Below are 14535 nucleotides of genomic sequence, written 5' to 3'. Positions count from 1 at the left end.
GCTGCGGCGGCTGCTGGGGGTCCCGAAGCGGGTCGTGGCTGTGCGGTGCCCGGCGCGGGGCGGATTGGAGGGGTTGCGTTCACGGTCCCTGTCAGTGTGTAACCCCCTCCTGTGAATGCAGCCGCCCCGTCCTGCCCCGCTCCAGGAAGCACCGACGCTTTGCTCCCCCTTTCCGCTGCCCCGTTTCCCAACCCAACGGCCACAGTGGGCAAACTGCCACAGGAAGCCCCAAGCCACCCTCCGTTGGGAAATCTGCCCGCTGGCGGGCAAGAGCTCTGCTCTTGGCCCCAAAGCAAGCCTGGCTCTGCAGTGAGCGTCAACAGATGCCCCCACCCTCATGCTCCCCACCCCCGGCACCCCCTTTTGCATTCCAGGTTGGTGCAGAACAGAGGGAGGAAGCTGCCCCTCTGCCCACAGCATCATCCCAGACCACTGGGGCTGTGGAGGGGCTGAAAGAGGCGTTGGATGGAGCACAGCACAGTCCCTGTGTCACCCACAGCAGTCCCCGCGACACTGTGGAGTGTCAGAGGTGTCCTGGGGCCCCGCTGCTGCCACCTCCCTGCGGAGCGGGGTTTCATCCCAGTCAGCTCAAGGCACAAGAGGAGTCAGGGCTGAGAAGCTGCTCTGCTCCCCATCTCCCACTCCGGGGGAGGCTGCACGGACCTGCCAAGGCCCCGGACCCCTGAATTGCACAAAGCCCCAACACCCGGAGAGGAGGAAGCAGGAGGGAAATACCCGCCCCCATGCCAAGGCTCAGCCCCTGGCGGGATTTAAGCGCCCTGACCCCGAGCAGCCCCAGCGGTGGTGGCAGTGGCCCGCTCTGTGCCACCATGGTCACAGCTGGGCTCTTCATCCTCAGCCTGGGAGGCTCCATCCTGCTCCCAGCTCTGGCCCCGGCAGGTAATGAGAGAACTGGGGTGCCAGGGCAGATCCCCAGGGTGGGAGATAGGAACCCTGGACTCCCCTGTGGCACACGGGGTGCCAACGATCACCTGCACCCACCAGGCGCCCAGGGGAGCCAGATCATCGGGGGAAAGGCGGCAGCACCCCATTCCCGGCCCTTCATCGCCTCCATCCAGATGGACGGGCAGCATGTCTGCGGGGGCTTCCTGGTGTGGCCCAAGTGGGTGATGACAGCTGCCCACTGCCTCATTCCCAGGTGAGCCTTGTCCCCACGTGGGACACGGTGTGGACCTTTCTAAGCAATGACCCCGTCCCAAGGGGTTAAGCTGCCCCCTCCCGCCTGTGCCCCCCTTGAGTCCCCCTGGCCATCCCCCGCTCCCCGATGGCCACCGGCCACAGCAGCGCCCTCTCAGCCCCGTCCTGGCCACAGGCGCAGCCCCTCGGTGCGTGTGGTGCTGGGAGCCCACCGGCTGCAGGAGCCCGAGGAGTCCCAGCAGATCTTCAGCGTGGCCGAGTCCATCGCCCACCCACTCTACAACCCCCGTGCCGTGGACAACGACATCCGCCTGCTCCAGGTGAGTCTGCACCGGGCACCCAGCGGCCGGGCAGTGCCCCACAGCCCTGGGGTGTGAGAGGGAGATGGGGTGCCCCACGGCCCCGGAGCAGCCGGAGGTAGGGTGCCCCACGAGGGGCCGAGCCGACACTAGATGTCAGTGCTTCTCCGGAGAAGCAGGATCGCGCCATGGGGTGTGATGGAGACACTGAGGACACACCGACCCTGTCCGGATCAGCGGCTCCCGGACAGCCAGTCTCTACAGCAGACTGGGACCAGTGCAGAGGGGCTGTCAGGGAGGGGCCCAGCCTCTGAAGAAGGAGGGGCAGGGTTGGGGGGGTCAGCAGGAGCGGTGAGCTGGCGTGTGAGGGTTAGGGTTAGGAGCAGCTGGGGGGCTCTGCCCCAGCAGTGAAGCCACCCGAGCCCTCGCTGCACACCCAGCTCAACAGATCGGCCACGCTGAACAAGTACGTGAAGCGGATCCGCCTGCCCCCACCACACATTGACCTGAAGCCCGGCACTGTCTGCTACGTGGCGGGCTGGGGGGACACATCCAACTTTGGAGAGGAGCCCACCGAGCTGATGGAGACCAACACCACCATCGTCAAGCGGAGCCTCTGCCGGACACTGTGGAGGGGCAAGGTCTCGGCCAACATGCTGTGCGGGGCCAGCCGCAATGCCACCCTGCAGGGTGTCTGTGCCGTGAGTGAACCCCGCACCCCGTGCCCCACACTGTCCCCCACTGGGAGACCCTCACTCTCCCTCCCACCCCCTCATTTTGCAGGGTGACTCCGGGGGACCCTTGGTCTTCAAGGACAAGGTTTATGGCATCGTCTCCTTCTCTGGGGAGAGATGTGGGGACCGCCGGTTCCCTGATATCTACACCAAGATCTCCAACTACATTGACTGGGTTCATCACGTTGTGCAAGGGTTCCGCCGTCAGAAGGGGTGGCTGAAGCCCTAGTGTGGCTGGGAGTCCTGGGGGCAGGCGGGCTGTGGGAAGAGGGGCCGAGATGTCTCATGGGAGAGAAGAGGACCAGAAATTCCACATCCTCCAGCTCTGCAGGGGCTGGGAGCTGATGCTCAGGGCTCCTCGACCCAGGTCAGGGCAGGAGCCCGTCTCTGCCCATTGACAAGGGGTGTTGTGTACCCCCGAGGCTACACCAGAAGCCCCTGGTACATCCTCTCGCAGCGGCAACATTTACCTTCCTCAATAAACCCTCAGTCCCCATCCCACCACTCCCGCTCTGTGTTTTGGTCCCCCTGACTTGTCCTGAGGTGCAGGAGGGAGGGGAGTGCAAGCCCCGTCGCAGAGAAGCCAGAATCTCCATCCAGGTGCTGCCAGCATCCCCAGCTGCCTTCCCGCCGGGGTGTGGCTCCCCATCCCGTCCCACCCCGTCTCATCCCATCCCGCCTCATCCTGTTCCATCCCGTCCCACACCGCGCCCTCCCCACCGCGCGACGTGACCCCCCAAAGAGGGGAACCACAGACACCCCCCGAGGGCAGGCGGGCTCCCAGCTGCGCTGGCGGAGCCCACAGGGACCCGTCGGGAGCCTCAGCCGCCTCCCCGGCGCAGACGGGCGCTCACCCCGCGGGTGCCCGCAGTGGCCGGCAGACGTGTGCCGAGCTGCTGCCGGGTCTCGGCTGAGACACGTGTGGCTCTGCCCGGTGTCTCCGGGGACAGACCCAGACATTCCCTGCTCCTGGCTGTTTGTTTTATCTCGCAAATTGCTGGCACGCCGCGGCTGCTGCAGGGCCTCGCACGGGGTCAGGAGATGCAAGCCGCGGGCATCGGTGGCCTTGGGGACATCCGGCAGAGGACAGACCGCTGCCAGGCTGTGAAGGCAAAGAAGCCTCAAATCCCAGTGGGGTGCTGGCAGTGACAGCGTGGGGCAGAGACCCCCTGGAATGCCGGGACGGGACTGGCAGCCCCAGGGCATCCGCGCTGGCAGGGAGCCTGGAGAGCCGGCGCCTGTCCCGGCTTGTCCCAGACCACCCAAAAACCGGTGGGAAGGCGGCGCCTGACTCACAGCCGTGTTTTGGGAGCTGAAATCTCCCGCTCATCACAGGAGCTGCCGTTGCCGCCGCAGCCCGTGCCCGCGGGCCCGGCACGGAGCCACCCGGCAGCCGCTCCGGGGCCGAAGCCTGCGGCGGGGCAGGAGCGGGAGCTGCCCTGGGCAGGAAGCGCTGCGGGCGGCCGTGCAGGAACCCAGGCCACACACGCGTGTGGTGGCACCTACGGAGGCATGGGCAGAGTTTTGAGAACTCCTGGACATCCATCCCCGCAAGCAGGGGGATGCTGCTGAGCTGGGCGAGCAGAGAGGGGCTGTAGGAGAGTCCCCCATGGTCACCCTGGGTTATCTGAGATGTCTTTTCCAGCCCAAATGGTTCCGTGGTTCTCTGTGATGCGCTCCCGGGTCGGTCACGGCTCTGAGGGGATTGGCCGGGGGTCAGGGGCTGTGCCATGCCGGCCCCCCGGCACAGGGGATGCGGCCGAGGGGGATCCGGCAGCAGTTCCCGTAGAGCTCAGTGCGCCAAGCCGCAGGCTGCTGCACGGGAAACATCCCACATCGGGACCCAATTACCGGCAGGAATTGTTTTGTGAAATACCAAACCCTCATGGCACGGCCCGAGATTGGGAACAGATTTATCTGAGTCGCGGGTTGCTCTTCCCCGCTCTCCCCTTCCCTCCCACCGCACAGAGCAGCCTCAGCTGGGCTGCAAAACCCCAGCACGGAGCTGGAGCAGATGGGATGCAGCTCCTCATGGCTGCGGGGGGCTCCCCACATCCCAAAGCCCTGGTGTGGATGCACAGCCCCAAGAAGAATGTTTCCTGCAACCCCAGAACCTGCCAACAAAACCGGACACGCACCACTGTTTATTCTGGTTTTTAATTGTAATCCAAATCATAACACAGCCGTAAAATGCCCCAACAATATGGAATAGGGAATGTGGATGTTCCCAAAGCGTCTACCTCGGGGGTCAGAACCCAATCATACAAAAATAGAAAATAAGGTATTTTTTATATATAATATATATATATGATATTTATATAAAGTCAAGAGCTTTTTGGTGTCAGAGCTGAGCTGGTATTTACACAGGTGACAAAGGAAGAAATGAGAGAAGGAGTAAAAATAAATACAGGTGTGGGCAGAGCAGGGGGTGTGGGGCTACGCAGCCGCGGTGAGGGGTTCTGGGGTGGGGGGGACAGGGCCAGCTCCCCCCAGAGCCTGGGCTGTGCCCAAAGCTGTTCTGGCAGGCAGGCATTAGGAGGGCTGGGGGCAGCTGCCCCGGGCGATGGGCTCTGGGTAGGGGGATGGTTGTGCTCCCCAGCCAGGGCTGCCACTGCACCAGCCCGCCGGGCACCGGCGTCGCCTCCAAAGATGGTGGGAGCCTGGTCTGAATGGGCCTAGGAGAACCTAAACTGAAATCCATTTGAACACACACATGCTGAAACTTTAGGAGACAATAACGTACATATATTTTTTTATATATATGTATATAAAAATATATATCTATCTCTCTCCAATCGGATGCAGCGTGCACTGCCTTTCCTGCCGCTGGCAGCTGGGGCCGAGCCCCTCGGGGAAGGCAAAAGCGCAGATTCCCTCTAGACCTTGAGGTCCTGGCCAGAAACGTCAGCAGAGTACCGAGAATTAATCCAAAAATAAATAGGCCCAGGGCTGCCGGCCAAGGACACGTGGGGGGGCCCACGGACACCCCTCCACACCGCACCGGCAGCAGGGAAGGGCCGCTCTGCCGGGCACCAGGCGGGCACCGGAGCATCCCAGGGCATCTCAGCCTTGCTCCAGCCATGAGCCCCCTTTCCCTGCTCCCTGGCCGGCAGGATGGGAATCGAGCCCCCTGCGACTGCTTAACATACACAGGGATAAATAAGAATCTTTTTATCTTAATAAATATCAAGTATATGGTTTGTACAATATACACATAATGCCCCTGTCTCCCAGCTCCGGCTCGGCCGAGGGACGATTCACACATAGTTCTCCTCCACGCTGTCCGTCTCTGCGGAGAATTTGGCCGCAGCTGGAAGCAGAGAGAAGCGGTGAGGGGGGTGTGAGGGGTGAGCAGGCGCTGGGGGTCCGTGCCCGCTGCCCCCTGCCCTGCCCCGCTCACCTGAGCAGCTCCCGTAGTGGCGCACGCCGATGGAGCGGCCGCGGTGGCAGGTGGCTCGCCGCAGGTGGCACGCCGAGGGGTAGGTGACGTTGTTGTTGCCACAGAGAGCGTGGTCCAGGCTGGTGGGCTCAGGGCAGGGGGCCGTCCGGCACATCACGCAGTGGGCGCTGCCTGTCTGGTCCACCACACAGGTGTGGGTGCCAGGGCACACCACGCTGGAGCAGGACTCTGCAGGGAAGCACAGGGTTGGAGTGACCCCAGGGATGGCCAACCCCTTCCCACAGCTACTTCACCCCAGGCAGGCTTTGGGCACCATCCCAGGGAAACGCAGCCCCCTCCCTCCTTTTGCTACCAGGGCACAGAGCAGAGCCAGAGGCCGGAGGGTCCTGATCTGCCCCATCAGGGATGTTCCCAAGGGCAGGAGCTGGCAGGGGCCAGCACCCTGAGCACAAGGGAGCTCATGACCTTGAGTCCCCAGGCTCGGCCCTGGCCAGAGCTTTGCCACGCGGGAGGAGCCGAGGTCCAGCTGCAGCAGCGGAGTGCGGGGCTGAGCCCGCTCGGCGCAGCGGGACCCGGCTGGGCCAGCGGCCGCACGCAGGTGCCTTGGCAGGGAAGCAGCAGCCACTGCGGCCAGGCTGGCAGCTGCCGTGCTGGCCCCGGCGAGAGGGAAGGGCAGGGTCACCCTGGAGCAGACCCAGCGCTGGAACGAGGGCGCACGGGGGTGGAGGGAGCCTGCGCAGCAGGATCAGGCCCTGCACAGGGCTCTGCTGGGGTGGGTGGAGGCTCATGCACCCCCATCGTCCCTCCACCCTCCTCTCTTTCCCTGATGGATTGGAAGATTTGGCATCTGCAGCTCCCAACTCCCATTTCTTGCCCCACGTTTCCCTGCGCAGCCCAGAGCTCGACAGGCAAAGCCTTCCAGAAAGGAGGGCTGGAAAAATAACCATAATCCTTCTGACAGCTCTTGGCAGGGCTGGGAGGATCGCTGCACTCTTTACAAAAGAGGAAAAAAAGGGGCTTGACGTTTGTAAATGACATTTTAGGGACTGTTACTGCTCAGCCTGCAGCAAGGCCAAACCCCATTGCACCAACAAGCTGCAGTGTTCCCTCAAGGGGCAGCGAGCCCCGTGGCCTGCAGGGCCCTGCAGGACAGACCTTCCCTCCTTGTACCACAGGGAACGGGGTCAGGACAGGGACAGGATGGGGATGGGATGCAGTGGGGCAGGACTGCACCTACTTTTGCATTTGCCCTGGTACATCACTTCGAGGTCGGGGTGGTCTCTGCACTTGGCCGTCAGCAGGTCACACTCGTCCCGGTAGGTGTAGCCATCGGAGCCACAGACCTGCAGCTTGCGGGGCAGGCTGGAGCAGTCGGGGGCACAGGCACACTGGGGACGGCCGTGTTTCATCTTGCACACCTTGTCGGGGCCGCACACCACCCCCTCGCAGCTCTCTGGGGACACAGGGCAGCGGCACGTGAGGACGCGGCGCTGGCTGTCACCCACCAGGACAGGGTTTGTCCTGCCTAGCCCCACAGTGTGACACCGAGTGGGACAGGGACAGATCCCAAACGCCCCCCGGGTCACAGCACACGTGCTGACGCCGAGCTGTCCCAGCAGCATCTGGATCTGCTCAGCTCCAAGGAGCAGGTCGTTGGCTGCGACTCCGCGCAATCCTCCAGTGCTCACCCCAGCCGGAGCCCCGGCTCCGCTCAGCACCAGCTCACTCCTTCCCATCTATTTATTCTTTGGAAGGAGACATTTCTTTTTCTTGTGCAATGGAAAAATCTATCTCTACAAGGCCCCAGTTCCTCCAGAAGGAGCCGGGCTTCGCGAGTTGTCCGGGCGATGGGGAATGCCGCTCCCAGCAGACAATGCCCGGCCCTGTCTCGCTCCGTGACTGGAACACAAGAGCGGGAGGCAGCAGCCAGCGCCGGTCCCCAGACAGGCAGATGCTTTGTCCCCCTGGGTCACCTCCCGGCCAGCGCGGGGGCCAGGTTCAGGGGGTCCTGCCAGTGCCCCAGGACCGTGCCCACGCCGGCGGGGATGGAGAGGGGCCACCAGCTCCAAGCAGGGGCCCGTCCTGGAGTCCAGAGGCCCAGACACTGATGCCTCTGCACGGACAGGCAAAGGGGTCAGCAGCAGGGTTGGGGGGCTCTGGCTGGGGCAGCTGGACTCTCCTTTGCCTCCTAAAGCACACACATACCTCACCCCAAAAACACCCCCACAGCTCCCAGGACACGGGCACTGCCGGGACCCAGCAGCACCCACGAAGTTGAAGCCAGGGCAGGACCAAAAGCCTTCCCAAGATGGGGATTCACCCTCAGCAGGAAGGATCCCGGCAGACAGGGTGTGTGCTGGGAGCTCTGGGAGGCACAGAGGGGGATTTCCCTGTGGGAGATGGGCCACCTCAGAAGACACGGAGGAGGAGGAGTGGGAGAAAGAGGAGGACAAGGAGAAGAAGGAGAAGAAGAAAGAAGGGGAAATTCCCTATCTGCTTGGCTCAGCTGTCTCTGGGGGAAATTCCCTGCTGGGAAACACTTTCCCATTTTGCTCCCTGATTTCCATAGCTGGGGCCTGTCACAGGGAAGAAAAAGCTGAGACTGGGGGACCCCAGGACAGAGGGGACACCTCCATGTCCTGGGGCTGCCAGAGCAAAGAAGACCCTCATCACCCTCCACTCTGAGATGCTGCCAGCAGAGCAGAGTCCAGTGATCCAGGCTATCTCAGCAAAGGATAGTTGGAGCAGTTGGAGAACCCTGCAGCCTGGCTTCCCCCTGCACTGGGTCCTTGGGGGGGACACTGTGTCTCCAGCAGCTGGAGCCAGGAATTTCACCTTCCCCCAGAGACCCATTTGCAGAGCCCCCAGGGTCCGGCCAGCACCATCCCTGGGCTGCAGCCCACTTTATCCTGGAGTAACCTCTCCCAGCCTCGCAAGCCCGGGGAGTGGGAGCACAGCTCCTCTTATCCGCCCTCTTCCAAGGCCTCTGGAGCCCGGTGAGGAGCAGCACCAGCTCCATCTGGATGGGACAGGCAGGGGCTGGCTGAGGGTGCGGGGCTGTGGTGCATGTGCTGGCCAGGCTCTCCAGCGGTTTCCTCAAAGATCCTGCTGCCAGACACGAATAAACCCCAGGAACCACAGCCCCCACCAGGGTCTGTGGCCACTGCAGCCCCCACTGTGTCCCCCAGCCTCCCGACAGAGATAAGTGAGGTGAGTTCAGACTCCTGGTTGAGGGCTGCCTGTCCCCACTGCACTTTGCCTCCAGCACAGGGGAGCCCCTGGAGAGGGTCCCAGTGCTCCCAGCTCCTTCCAAGCAGGGATGGGGCCAAGGCCAGGATCTCACTCAGCTTTTGGTTGGCGCAGTGTGTGGCCCCAAGCTACAGCAGGACAGCCCTGAGGAGCTGCCATTGTGGCAGTGCTGAGGGGTGCAGGGCGCTGGGGGAAGTGGTTTTGTTAAAAACCTTTTTTCCCTTTAAGCAAATAACAACATGACCTTCCAAAGCCCTGCTCCTGCCTCCTGCGGGCGGCAGGTCCTTGAGCGTGTTCTCACACAGCCACGCAAGTGCTGGAGGATCCGCAGCTCCGGCACACGCCAAAACATCTGGCGGGGCTGGAACTCACAGCTGGAGAGTTTCCACTTCTGGAACTGCCCGTTACATAAAGCCATTTCACACACGCGCTGGGAGGAGCGAGGGGCAACAGAGGGGAAGAAATAGATCTTTTTTCCTTAGAAAAACCTGACGAAGTTTCCTTCTGAGCAGCCGTGGTGAGGGCAGGGGAGGGAGGCCCCAGCGCAGAGGGGTTAACTTGGGAACAGCCAGCCCCAGATCCTCTCCCTGCACTTGGCTGCCCAGCCAAGACCTGGGTCATGCATCCCTCTCCACTGGGACAGCAACTAAAATACACTCAAAACGAGAGCAGCCGGGGGACACAGGCTGTCCCGCCAGCCCTGATCCACAGCAGCATCCGTCCAGGAGCTGCAGCAGCAGGAGCAGGGGGTCAGCAGTCCCTGGGGTCCCTGTGCTGTCCCAGACCACCAAGGAGAGCCCTGTCTGGTGAAGGGCAGCCCAGCTCTGTGCTGTCGCATCACCCGGAGCTACAGACTCTGAGTATTGCCCCCAGGGCTCCACACATTCCCCATGGGCAGAGCTCAGCCCCACAGCAGCCTCTCACCCCCCAACCTCCTCACCTTTGCAGGGGTGGCAGGTCACCAGCCCCAGGAAGCCCAGCAGGCTGATCTTGTTGCCTGGGTAGGTGTAGTTAGACCAGGCCACATCCACGTTGCCGTTGGCACAGCATTCCTCCCACGTCACGCCTGTCTTCAGGATCATGGTACACTTGGCCTCCTTCCCCTGTTGCAGCCAGCAGATTCCACCTGTGGAGAGGGCAGAGGGTGAGGGATCCCTGCTGTGCCAGGACCGCTGTGAAGGGCAGCAAGATCCTGGCTGTGGCTGGACCACCTTGGGGCAGAGACACAGGGACCACTCCAGTACCTGGGACAAGTTGGGGAACCTAGAGATGCTCTGTGCTGGCTCCTGTGGCACAAGAGCTGTCCCAGAACAGGCATCCCCAAGGGTCCCTGGCATGGCAGCTCAGTGTCCCTACAGCCATCCCAATGCTGCTGCCAACAGGCTCCAAATCCAGCATGTGGACCACAGGGATGGACCAGTTATCCCAGTGCTCCCTGTGATGCTCTGGGAGATGCCCAGGGTGCCAGCCAGGATCTGGGCTTGTAGCTTGCCTCTCCCTTGTCCTACCCTCCCTCCTTGCATCTCTACCCAATTCCTGCCTGGCCCCACAGAGAGGGGGTCCCAGCCCAGGGCAGCAGACAGAGTGGGGCCAGTGGGGGGCTGCTGTGAGGGCTGGATCTCCTGGCATGTTCCAGTGGCCCCAAAGAGGGATGGAACTGTTCCCTGACGTGAGAGCCTGACACCCACAGCCTCTGCAAGGAGCATCTGAGCCAGCGGCTGGAGCACAGGGCACTTGCCCCAGCCCTTGGATCTGGGCCAGACCCGTGGCACCGGATCCCTCTGACTCAAAAGCCTGTTTGTTCCATGACCCACCAGCAAATCAGTTAGATGAATTTTTTTTTTTTTTTTTTTTTTTTTTTTTTTTGTGAGTGATTTCTTTGCAATTTCCGCCTCTGCAAACCAGCCTCTTGTGACGCTTATTTGGGTTCGTGCTCTCATTAGCTGTGCTTGAGGTTTGCTAAACGGCGAAAGATGGAAGGGAGGGATGGGGGCAGGGACGGGTCTTGCGCTGCCAGGCGGGAGTCGCTCCTCTCCTAAGCACGATTCACCCTGCTCCAAAGCGGAGCCCGTCCCCGCCCTAGACCCCCTGTACCCCCCTCTTTCTTCACCCACACGATTCTGGTTCGGTCACAAGCACTTGGGGCTCCCAGCCCGGCTGCACCCGCGGGGCAGCCGTGGATGGAGCAAACCCTGGGGCTGCGGGGACCGGTGCCCGGACACCTCGGGCAGCACCAGCCGCTCCAGCACGCGGCTGCCATCGGGGTTTATCCTCCACGGATTTGTCCAATTGCTCCTCCAAGCTTCAATTTCCCGTTACAACACCGCGCGGCCCCCGCTCCCCACGGAACGTTCAGCATCGTGCGAGGGGAAGGTGGAAACTCCCGCGCCGCTGCGGGAGAGGCGGCACCGCACGGCTCCGAGACGCTGGGAAGGGCTGATAGAGCCCCGCTCCGGGCTCTCGGGACGGCCTCTCCCGGTGTCCCGACGCCGCCCAGGCACGGCGAAAGCCGCTAGCACCGGCAGCGGAACCGGGAGGGTCCAAGCTCCGAATTCCACACCCTGGTCATGGACCGGCCCCGCTCCCGGCCCGTCCCACCGGGGACACGCAGCCCCGAGCCGACTGTGCCGCTCTCAGCCCGGGGACAGGGATCCCCCGGGACACACCGGCTGCGGGATGCCGGGGCCGGGCAGCGGCACCGCCGCGATTCGGGACGCGGCAGCGGAGCCGGGCGGGACCCGGGCGGTCGCAGCCACGGGACCCGCCCGACGGAGAGACGGCGGGGACCGGGACACCCGAGCGACACCGCCGAGCGGCCGGCAGCCGCCGCTCCGCCCGGTACAGCGGCTTTGCGCCGCCGAGAGCCCGGCAGCCGCCCGGCGGGACGGGACAGCGGTGCCCGGGGCTGCCGGCCGATAACGGCGCCGAGACCCCGGGCCGGGCCGCCCCCGCCCCGAGCACCTGCCGGCGGGAGCGGCGTTACCGGCGGCCGGGGCGGAGCGGGCGGACGGACTGCGGCGGGACCCCCGCCGGGACCGGGACCCCCGTGGCTCTTACCGTGCGCGGCGGCGGGGCTGCAGAGCGCCAGCAGGCAGAGCAGCAGCCGCAGCGGCATGGCCGGGCCGGGCGGGGACGGGCCGGAACGGGCCGGGGCGCTCCGGTGACCTGTTGCTGTGAGGCGGCGGCGAGGCCGGCGGAGCTATAAAGCGGCGGGGCGGCGTGAATCACCGGGCGGGGCGGCGCGGGGGGGCCGGGGCGGGGGCAGCGGCGGTGGAGTCGGGGGGCAGCGAGGGGGATGAGCGCGGGGGGGAGGCGGGAGGCAATGAGGGTCCGATCGTCACCGAGCGGGCGGGCGGGGGGGTCCTGTCCGTGCGACCCCCGGAGAGGGCGGGGACCGGCACCCCGGCACTGAGATGGGTCGGGGAAGGTTTGGGGGTGCCTTCTGTGGTCGGGGTGGGGCGGAGCAGAGCAGTGTCTGGGCAGACCCCGAGGCGTGGGGGACCCCAGAGCGCTGCCCTGCCCGGCCCTGTGCTGCCCGCACGGCTGTGCCTTCCCCACCCATCCTCGCATGAACCCGAACCTGCCTCCTCCCAAAGCAGCCCCGGCTGGCAGCAGGGGCACGGTGTGGGCTGTCTCTTCTGTGGCTCCTTTCATCTCTGCTCCCCAAACACTCCCACAGCTCGGCTGGTACCCAACATCACCCCCAACACACAGAGGGAAACTGAGGCACCACCCTGAGCCTTGCCAGGCAAGGAGAGGAAGGTGAAGAGCTATGGGGCCGTACCCCTGTGGCATGTGCTGCCCCTGTCCTCCACAGATCACCATGAGGACTGCTTCCTCTGGCTCCTGAACAGTTCCCCTGGGCTGGGGAGCTGCAGCTGGGCCAGCGCTGCTGGGCTTTCAGGGGCTCCCAGGCTTTGTGGGGCTCTTACAGGACATGGGAGAGCAGCAGAGAACTCAGGGCAAGGCAGGTCAGGATTGGCCTTGCTCCTTGCTTGGTGCCACCACAAGGAGATCACCCACCGGTGTGAAGGGGGGTCAGGATGCACCTGGGACCATCACCCCACTCCCCAGGCAGAGCGCCGGTGACACAGGACTCTCTGCCACATCCCATGGCCCTCTCCAGCCCCAAGCGCCTTGTCCAGCTCCAGGCTGCACAGCTGAGGAACATTTCACCCCGTGCACTGGCCCCAGCTGAGGTCATGTTTTCGGCAGGGCTGAGCCGGGCTCTTTCAGAGAGGGGCCCCGGCCACAAGGCCCAGGGGACCCTGCACCACCCCTCCGGCCCAGCAGCAGCCTCCTGGCTCTGAGTGGTGCCAGCACAGCACGAGCAGCTTGGTTTGGCGTGGGATGGGGCTGGACACAGCTTTGGTCCAGTGGGATGTGGAACAGCCTGGGTCCCACAACAGGGGGAGCGGGTGCAGTGCCATGTGCCAGCACCAACAGAGAACAATGTCACTGGCACTGCCACATGCCCATCCTTCCCTCCATCCCTCCAGCCAGCAGGCTGGCTCTCAACAAGGGAAATCTTCCCTCCCTTCTCCACTCACAGCCCTTTGCACCCCCAGGGAGGGGTCGGGAATGGGGAGGGCCGGGTGTACCCCAGGTGGCATCGGTGCCATCCGCAGGTACAGGAGCCCTGCAGCACCTGGCACCTCCAGACAGTGTGAGGTGGGGACAGGAGCACTGACAGGGACTGTGGAGGCTCCTGGGGGGAAGCACAGAGCCAGCAGCCCCTCACCACCAGGCTCCCAGTGTGCTGCTGGCCCTGGCGCTGCTCCCGGCCCTGTCCTGGCTGGTGTGACCCAGGCTCGCTCGGCCGCCTCGGAGCGGTTGCCCATGTAAGGGCAGAGGGCTGGGGAGCCAAACTTCCAAGCGGGATGTCCGTGAGCGAGTGGGTGGTGATGCACTCACTCACATGCTCCAGGATGCGAGAGGAGCTCGCAGAGGCCAGGAAGGGATTTTCCTTGGCTGCGAGTGGGGTTGCACAACCGCCGTCTCTGGCAGGGAAGGGGTCAGACCTCGCTCGGAGCAGCAGGCGCTGCTGCATCTGTAAGGGAGCAGCCAGGCTCCTGATGGCCAGGCAGAAGGAGCCTGGTGGCCAGGTCCCTGAGCCAAAGGGTGCTCAGAGTCCTGATGAGACTGCTCTGCCCCCAGGAAAACCATGCTGAGGGCTCTGCTTGCCACTGTCCTGGCTGTGGCTAAAGCAACTTGCCCATGGTGATACCGCAGGCGAGGCCCAAGGCTGGTTCTCAAGCAAAGCTGGGAGCAAAATTCCACTGGCCAGTCCCACACACAGGGTGACGCTGCCTCCCTGAACCCCACGGACACCCCAGGGCGTGACTGAGCCCCAGCAGCACCCACGGAGTGAGCGGGGCGAGGAGCTGGCCTGCGGGAAAGCTGCCCTGCGGCACCCAAAGGGAGACAGAGGAACCCCTGGGCCAGGGCTGGGAGTGGTGGGAGGTGCTGGAGCGGGGACAAAGGAGCCCTTTGGAGCACAGTGAATGGTGGCTTCACATCTGACCTTTCCTCTGGGCACTGGTGCCACGCTGGGTCAAGGCTGCAGCAGGATTTTGGGACAAGGTTCAGACCCAACCGTCCTCCCTCCAAACCCCAGCTTCTGCATGCTGCTGCTGGGCTCCTTTAAGGAGGGAATCTCGCCTCTCTCATCAGTTCAGGCTAATTAAACTCTGCT

General features: G+C 63.9%; 2 protein-coding genes across 2 annotated transcripts; one reads left to right on the top strand and one right to left on the bottom strand.

The window, feature by feature from the left end:
- Positions 1 to 374: 374 nt before the first annotated feature.
- PRSS57 (serine protease 57) lies at positions 375 to 2692 on the top strand. The gene is made up of 5 exons (XM_086862580.1): positions 375 to 900; positions 1006 to 1159; positions 1334 to 1478; positions 1898 to 2158; positions 2241 to 2692. The coding sequence occupies exons 1-5, from the start codon at positions 744 to 746 to the stop codon at positions 2418 to 2420; spliced, it is 897 nt and encodes a 298-aa protein (XP_086718706.1). The 5' UTR covers positions 375 to 743; the 3' UTR covers positions 2421 to 2692.
- A 1637-nt stretch (positions 2693 to 4329) lies between these two features.
- On the bottom strand, positions 4330 to 12367 carry FSTL3 (follistatin like 3). Its single transcript, XM_086862582.1, has 5 exons — positions 11898 to 12367; positions 9781 to 9966; positions 6829 to 7044; positions 5592 to 5819; positions 4330 to 5501 (listed from the first exon to the last, which is right to left on the bottom strand). The coding sequence occupies exons 1-5, from the start codon at positions 11953 to 11955 to the stop codon at positions 5449 to 5451; spliced, it is 741 nt and encodes a 246-aa protein (XP_086718708.1). The 5' UTR covers positions 11956 to 12367; the 3' UTR covers positions 4330 to 5448.
- Positions 12368 to 14535: the final 2168 nt, after the last annotated feature.

The sequence above is a fragment of the Cyanistes caeruleus genome, chromosome 25, assembly GCF_971803275.1.
Source record: "Cyanistes caeruleus chromosome 25, bCyaCae1.hap1.1, whole genome shotgun sequence".
Lineage (NCBI taxonomy): Eukaryota > Metazoa > Chordata > Aves > Passeriformes > Paridae > Cyanistes > Cyanistes caeruleus.
Note: the sequence above shows the minus strand (reverse complement) of the source record. Positions and strands in the feature narration are given on the sequence as shown.